General features: G+C 40.8%; 1 protein-coding gene across 2 annotated transcripts; it reads right to left on the bottom strand.

The window, feature by feature from the left end:
• Positions 1-991: 991 nt before the first annotated feature.
• On the bottom strand, positions 992-5,856 carry LOC139331525 (DNA transposase THAP9). Of its 2 annotated transcripts, XR_011602189.1 has the most exons (9): positions 5,693-5,847; positions 5,352-5,544; positions 4,680-5,167; positions 4,427-4,584; positions 3,785-4,331; positions 3,360-3,617; positions 2,401-2,816; positions 2,087-2,232; positions 992-1,987 (listed from the first exon to the last, which is right to left on the bottom strand). XR_011602189.1 is itself a non-coding variant. In XM_070963026.1 (8 exons), exons 4-7 carry the CDS (start codon positions 4,462-4,464, stop codon positions 2,661-2,663), a joined length of 999 nt encoding a protein of 332 aa, XP_070819127.1. In that variant the 5' UTR covers positions 4,465-4,584; positions 4,680-5,167; positions 5,352-5,544; positions 5,693-5,856; the 3' UTR covers positions 992-1,987; positions 2,087-2,660. The 2 variants fall into 2 exon arrangements, 1 of the variants encoding a protein (XP_070819127.1); XM_070963026.1 differs by having other exon boundaries at positions 2,087-2,816; positions 5,693-5,856.
• Between the last annotated feature and the right edge of the window lie 2,234 nt (positions 5,857-8,090).

Here is an 8,090-nt window from a genome sequence, read left to right as displayed (position 1 = left end):
GCTCAGGTGGCTCCTGCTCCAACACACCTGATTCAAATGAGTGGCTCGTTATCAAGCCACTGCAGAGCTTGGTGACGAGCTAATCATTTGAATCAGGTGTGGAGATTATTAACCGCACTCTCATTTTTTTTTTCACTTTTGAAGAGTGGGCAATAATTTTCCCTCTTATGTATGCTTTTGATGCCTCCCAAACAGAGGCAATTTTTGATGTGAATCCAATATTAACTTCAAAAAAAGAATATATCCTCTGATAAAGTATTACTAAATGAATCACTTTGTAACAGCATAGTATTGAGCCTCCACCGACCTCTTAACCTTGTCATCGATATGAAGTTGCACTGTCCCATTGTCACTGAGGGCAATAGCTCCTATCTCACAATCCACGCTGAGTCTTCTAACGTGGTAGATATAAGGAAAAAATCAATCCTTGAGTGTGACTTGCAATGAGAGTAAAAGGTGAATTCTCTCTCACGTGGGTTCACTAACCTCCGTATATCCACTAAACCCAAATCCTCTGCCATCCATAGACATAATAAAGAGTAGACCCTGCATCGGCCGCTACCACGAATAGGCGCTGTCGAGAAATGCGGCCGCCATCTTGGTCCGGTCGTCCGCCTCACTCTGCACTGCTGTTTAACCAGCACAATGAAGTCTCTGCGCATTAAATGAATCATAGTTCGCTCAATACTACGCAATTTTTTATTCCTCTGCAAACGTCAAAGAGGCATGATAGAGACCATAATTTTTTTTGGCGTTTTCAAATACTCAAAATGAATAAAATAATATTTTAGAGGATGGCGGCAGTGGCTGTAGACACCATAGTATAATAATTAATCAAGGATATATCTAGATTTAGAGCTAGGTTCCTGCTATGTCTCAATAATTATTAATAACTGGCGGTTTTATTAGGCTAATTTAATATATATTTATTTGATTATATTTTATTTAGTTTAATTTTATTTATCTATTTGTATACACACACAAATAATGTCATATAGAAGCAGACTGTCTATTTTAATAATTGGAAAAATGAAGAAATACACACAAATATACATATACATACATACATATATACATATAAAAAAATGCACACTTTCAAGTTAAACACAAGAACAGATGAGATGATATTCAATTTGTTGTCATAACACTATACACTGTGAACAAACAAGTACTGTGAAGCCAAAAGTATTATTTTTGTACATGACACAACCCTACCTTAACAAGACACCTAAACTACATATTTACATTGATTTGCTCAGGCCCTAAAAGCCTTGAAAGAGGACTGCTTTGGTGTTTTTTTTCCGAGTGCTCCCTTTCTGCAGCTCCAGAGAGGTGAGTTTTGCAATGTGGTGTAGTCTTATTTTCAGAAACACAGACACAACCAATGACAACAGTGTAAAATGGTGGTTGTCAATGCCAAACTGCGTCTCCTCGATGTGTTCCCCAAGATGAAAAACGTCCTCTGTTCCAACCTCCTCCCGGACAATGTAGGCGACTGTTGACAACTTTGGTGCCTGCCTTGTTGATGCTTGCCGGATGACCCTCTCTGCAGCTCTTAACACCTTCACGGTACCTTGTGATGGAATCACAAGGCCACCACGGTTTTTCAGTGTCAGCAGGTGGTAGTTTTCATCAAATGATGACAGTGCAGCATCTCTCACCAAGCTTGCACGGCATACATCACAGGACAGCTTTTGCAGAATCTGCCGGACCACAAATCCTGCGATGTAGACAAGGGCATTTTCCACCAGCCCCCCGAACCGAGTGGGCAGGTAACTGTGATCTGTCACAACGGCCAAAATGTTCGCAAATGGAGATGGCAGTTCTTCAGCTGTTTCCGGAGAGGACATCTGTACTGCAGCTAGGCACACAGTCTCATCTTGGGCTGCAACATTGCCGGTTTCACTGGGTGACACACCACATCGAACCATCAAGCAGCGGAAAATGGCCTGGAACTGGCTCGCAGATGGGTTATTATTCCAGCCACCTTGCATGTAAAACAGGCGGATAATACTCACTGCATTACTCACATGACATAAGATTCGTTAAGAATATTTTCTGAATTCATTTAATTAAAAGAGCCTACCTGACACTCTGATGGAATTAAACAGGAGCTCCAAGTGATCCTGGCTAAATCTGTATGTTAGGACATACTGCTGAACTTGGAGGAGCTCTGGAATCATTACCATCAATGTTTCGATGTTAATGATAAATCCAATGACAGACAAATACCTGCAAAAGAAAAAAGTTGCATTTCTTGGGTGCAAACTCAGATAATGAAAAGCAGCTACCAGAGCAGATACAAAATTAGTTTGCATCCATGTTTTTGGGAACTTGAGAACAAGAACACATGCACGAACACACGCACAAACACATACAATACTTACCGTTTTGACTTACATGTACATGATGTTGTGTAATACATACTCATTTAGAAGCATCTAGGACCTGCAACACACTTAATACAAGACAATTCAAATGGAAACAAAACTGCAGATTGAAATTTTTTTAACCAGAACAGAAATTTTTTTTAACCAGAGTCAGCTGAGGTGGCTGGGGCATCTGGTCAGGATGCCTTCTGGATGCCTCCCGTTAGAGGTGTTCCAGACATGTCCATCCGGGAGGAGACCTCATGGCCGACCCAGGACCAGGTGGAAGGATTATGTCTCTCGCCTGGCTTGGGAACGTCTGGGGATCCCCCTGGAGATCTGGGCCTCCCTCGTGAAGCTGCTGCCCCTGCGACCAAGACCCGGATAAGCGGCAGAAAACGACGACATCCCTCCTTCATACAAGCTCTCTTTTTGACACCTACAAATCTTGATGTTGGGGGGAAAAAATAGATTTATATGCATCTGGGACCTGGAAAACACTGATTACACGTTAATTTTGACAAATACAACTGGACACAGAAAAACATTGTAATTAAAGAGCATCATGTTGGGGCAGACAAAACAAAAAGAAAATACACTGTATCATATGAACCTGTTACAGAATGAGGCATCTTATGAACTCGATGCATGGAACAAAAACTGGAACTGTTTCAATGAACTCATGCAGTAACTTTCTCGAACTTTCAACTTTAATGCTCTTTTTTAATAGACCTCTTAGAGCGGTGGAGGGGTGTTCCATCTTTTGTCACCAAAGTGAGCAAGTGCTCTCTGGCTCTTGACAAAAATGCTTTCCTCTCTATCAAATTTAAAGCACCGAAAGGAGCTTTGAATCCTTTGGCACGAGGATTGCGTCCATTCATAATATCAAAGAGACTGTCAATCATCTATAAAAAAAAATATTGGCATATAAATGTCATGTCAGTTAAATATAATAAACCTATGATACAATCAGAATTATTAGGGAATTACCTCGATGAAATCTGCTGTTGCCTCACAGTCTCTGAACTGAGAGTACCCAAGATCTCGCATTGTGCGGGGAGCCACTGACACTGAGCGACTCAGTGTTTGTGCGGCTAGAGAAACCTTCATCTTGTGGTTCTCAAGGTGGACATGCTTGTCTGTAATTTTATTTGCGGCATGCAGTCCATCTTTTTTTTGCACATCACTGAGCTGATCGATGTACCTCCAATTTATCTGTCCACTGGTAGATGCAATCGGACTGTATGACTGCAGAGAAAGAATTGGTCACTGCTCAAAAACAAGTACAAACAGCACAATTTTGATCTTCACATCCAGTAATAAATGTGCAACTGAACAGACAAAAATATTAAGAGTTAACTTTTAGTAGCAGAGACATAACTTGTACAAATAGGTATACAACAATAATAATTTACCTGCAACATATTACGTGCCAACTTCAGCATGTGGCATGCGTCCATCATTATAAATACTTGGTCACCAGTCGACGGATGTGGGAAACTGGTTTTAAGTGGCTCTTGTGGGTTACCCCTCAGCTCACAACCAAGTTGATTGCACATACTGATGTTTGTAGCATGGCCATCCATTGTGACACATACCGCCTGAATACCCCGTGCATGCAGCTCCTCCAAAGCATGAGTGAGAAGGACCCTTTGTGTGTCTGGAGACAGAGTCTTCATCAGGTAATATGCAATGGGAGCCTTCCAATGTCCTTGAAGGCCAACCACCAGGAACACAAGCGCCTTAGTAGCAACATCAGTCTCATTGTTTCCATCACCCATGTCTACAAAGCCAGACATTGACTGGTTGTGTGGATTATATTGCACATGTTTTCTTATGGCCATGGAATCTAACATGAGTGCAACACGCCCATATTTAGCCTGGTCATCCTTCCGTCTTTTCTCCAGCATGTCCAACATCATTTTGTTCAGGCCAGGCTTGTCATCCACAGAACAAAGCCACCTGTACAAAAAAATATTGAGAAATAGCAGTTTAACATGTAGCCTATACTACTGGATGTAACTTCCCGAAACTGAATTTGATAACATTATGACTACCTTTGTAATGTATGTGGATGGGGGAGGGGAAAATTCATGGTGTCTCTGAGGTATTTGTAGGCCTTAGGACTATGTATGAAGCTGGAGGGTCAGGGCAAATTCTTTGTGCTCTTTTGAGTACTCATGACCCCGCCTGGCCATGAAGTCGAGTTTAAGATCTGAAATAATATGAGGCAAAATTCACAAGTCACCTTCAATTATGACTAAAAGTTTTAGCTAATAAATACATTTCACAGTGGTAATTTCATTGTACCTGAGTAGAACTCAAGTCTGTCTTTGAGCTCTTCATTAATGAGGTTCTTGTCACTTAATTGTGCAAGAAGACTCTTCATATTGGTCTTTGCCCTCTTTTCACGTGCCTTGGCATTCTTTTTTTCTCGCTCCAATATGTCTGCTCTTTCCAGAGCTCCGGTGAGTCTGGCCTTTAAAGCGGTTGGGGAGGAAGGCATTACATAGCTGTGATCCTAGGATGAGGAGAGATGAACATTGTTTGAGTTATGTTTTACTAGCTGCATCACACATGACACAGATGGGCTCGCATCATTTCTAAAAGTCATCAGCTGTTAAATCCGCTACCCGTCTCTAAAACCATTATGACATGCTCAGATGTCAAATTGAAATACTCATATCTTTAGGCTGATGTTCTGAATGTGAGGTTGAGGCCGCTGGGTCATCCTGTTGAGTCTCAGACAGGCTCTCCTCAGATTTTCTGGAGGCAGATGTGTTCCTGCTTTTTTCTGGCTAAAATGAAGACAAGACAGAAAGACATAGATAGATAGATAGATAGATAGATAGATAGATAGATAGATAGATAGATAGATAGATAGATAGATAGATAGAATCACAATGATAAGTAATTTATGCTCTGTAATCAATAGAATATTTCCCTTCAAGAATGCTAACAGCCTTATTGTGATGCACCTACTCTTTGGAGGTGATCTGGAAACTTGAAGATGGACGGAATAACGCCATCTCTAAGACGGACAACCTGTCCTGTCCGGTCGAAATCTTGTTCTTTGAAGTGTTCACTACAGAGCACAGATGCGTCACTTGCTGTGAATTTCTCCCTCCTTAGAGCGACCTCCCACTTCTTCCTCACATTTCTCTCTTCAGGAAATCTTCAAAATGAAACAGGACATCACCACAAAAAATCTAATGCAAATTTGTTGATAATACACCAAAGTTGGTAAGTTGGTATTGTGAATAAGCTAGCTGTTTGCAAATGACTACAGTGAGGTGTAATGTTGAAAAAACGTTGAATCCTACCTGTGAAAAGTTATTCCTTGAGCCCTGCTCGCTACCATCCGCCTATTGGCACAGGAATAAGCCGCACAGTGCTCCCGCATCGCTGGATCACCGTATGAATGACCGGAGCGTATGGGAAGCTCGACCGGACCAAGATGGCGGCCGTATTTCTCGCTGCGCAGATCCCCGAGCGGCGTCTACTCTTTATTATGTCTATGCTGCCATCATCTGAATTGCAGAAGAAGAAGAAGAATTCCTTTATTCGTCACATTTTTACACACAACATGCAGAGTTGAGAACGAAACTTATGGTGTAAGATCGCTGTCAAAAAGACGTGTCCATAAGTTTCGTATTTGTAAAGTTAACAATTTGTGTGTCATAAAAGTTGTTTTACACAAAATTCTGCTGTTATATACGTGAGTCTGTGAAACTGGGTTCGGGTTACGAGTGTTTTAATATGAGTATGAGTCTAAAAGCTGTGAGTGCAAAGTCTTGAGAATATGACTAATTTTTCTACAACTACGAAGTCTTCACTGTGGATACGAATTCAAGTTTACGGGCATGACTCGAAAAGTGCTGAAATGACGTCACTGAGGTCACAGTCAAGTCGCAGGGAAAAGTAATCGATCGGCGATTCCTCCAACTGTGCATGCACATACCCCAGACGCAAACATGCAGGGCAACGCTGCCAGCCCCAGAGAGACTTCACTGGCGAGGGAGTCGGGCCAAGATGGCGACTGAAGTAGACGCTTGTTTTTGTAGCTGAGCAATTTCTGGATCTCTATCCCTAGTTTTTTTATGCAGCTATAAACACCTGCTATGAACAGTGTTTAAACAACCTCCCGGTCTCTGACATGTTTGTCATATGACTAATAAGAAGATAATCGCCTTTTGTACTCGCAACTGTAACGGCTAAGTGGCTAAGCTAAAGTTAAGCTAAAGTTGGACTAGAGGAGATAACAGTGTTAGCTGTACCAGAACCTGACGAAACTCTCTCAGCCTTTTCAATCATCATGCAAAATGACAAAGGAACAAAGCGCAAAGACAAAAACTCTAACTACCAAGAAGGTATGATTTTTGGAGTGCTTCTTAACACAAACAAAACATCAAGCTCTTCAGCTAGCGCTACACCTAAAACCTCTTCCTCCGTCAACACGGACCACGACTACACAGGATTTGGAGCCAAAAGCGACGGAGATCGATCTTGTTCCTCTGCATGTTTCTGCTCCAGATACTCTAATTAAGCCACAAGAAAAAAGGCAAAAAGCGGAGATGTCCTTAGCTGATTTACAGGCAAAAAAGAGCGAATATCTCAAAAACAACAGGCTCAGATTCGCTGAAGACCTAACAACAGAAGATAAGGCTATACGCAACAAGCTATGCTACCTATAATAGAAGCAGCAAAGAAAAGCTCACTTTGCAGGCACCCGAATCATCATCGATTTTTTTTTTTACAATTTAAAGAAAGATTATGGATACTCGTCCCCTCCCCACTCAATGTTTTATTCTTCTACATGTTTAAAGTCTGAACTGTTGTAAATCTTCTATTACTAACTACCTCATGGAGTGTTTTTTCAACACTGGTTTATGTTGACATATACCTTTCAATAAGTCTCAGGGATAGAGATCACTCTTCTTTTTTTTTTTTTTTTTTTTAAAAAGAAACTTTCTTCTTTGTAGTACTCGTTTCTAGTACTTTTTTGACACATAAGAAAACGTGCAATATAATCCACACAACACACTTTTTCTGTTATTTCTCTTAATGCCAGGGGGTTAAGACAGAATATTAAACGTAAAGCTCTTTTTTTATTTGCGAAACGACAAAAAACTGACTTTTCTTTCTTTCAAGAGACACACTCAGTCAAAAATGATATACCATTGTGGAAGGCTCAATGGGGCAATGACATTTGGTTAGCTCATGGCTCAGAAAGAGCAGCAGGCGCTGCTATTTTAAATAACTTCTTCAACGGGAAAATTCTACATAGTGAAGTTGATACTAAAGGCCACTTTCTTACCGTATTAATTAATGCTAATGATGCCATCATTTTACTGGTCAACATATATGGTTACAACTCAAAGCGCGAGAACGATACATTATTCGAGATCTTAGAAGCTTGTTTCTTATATTGGCTTTCTAAATACCCAAGTGCAATGATAATAATGGGCGGCGATTTCAATATTGCCCTTGATGGTCTTCAAGATAGGTGGCCTCCACGCTCTAACCCTTCACTGGCCTCTACTTTAATACAATTTATGCATAAATTTGATTTGTTTGACATATGGAGAGAAAAAAATCCTGGGGTGTCCTTGTATACTTGGAATAATAAAACAAATACTAGCCTATCACGTATAGACTTCTGGCTGATCTCCAAAGATTTTGACAAAAATGCCATTGATGTTAATATCATCCCAACTCCTC

The sequence above is a fragment of the Chaetodon trifascialis genome, chromosome 5 (assembly GCF_039877785.1).
Source record: "Chaetodon trifascialis isolate fChaTrf1 chromosome 5, fChaTrf1.hap1, whole genome shotgun sequence".
Lineage (NCBI taxonomy): Eukaryota > Metazoa > Chordata > Actinopteri > Chaetodontiformes > Chaetodontidae > Chaetodon > Chaetodon trifascialis.
Note: the sequence above shows the minus strand (reverse complement) of the source record. Positions and strands in the feature narration are given on the sequence as shown.

What these genes read in the sequence shown, in the direction of transcription:
- LOC139331525 (XM_070963026.1), bottom strand. Translation starts at nt 4,464, where the DNA reads ATGAATTTTCCCCTCCCCCATCCACATACATTACAAAG. An exon ending in CATCCACATACATTACAAAG is followed by an intron (nt 4,332 to 4,426) that starts GTAGTCATAATG and finishes TTTTTTGTACAG; the next exon opens with GTGGCTTTGTTCTGTGGATG. An exon ending in CAACAGCAGATTTCATCGAG is followed by an intron (nt 2,817 to 3,359) that starts GTAATTCCCTAA and finishes CCCAACATCAAG; the next exon opens with ATTTGTAGGTGTCAAAAAGA.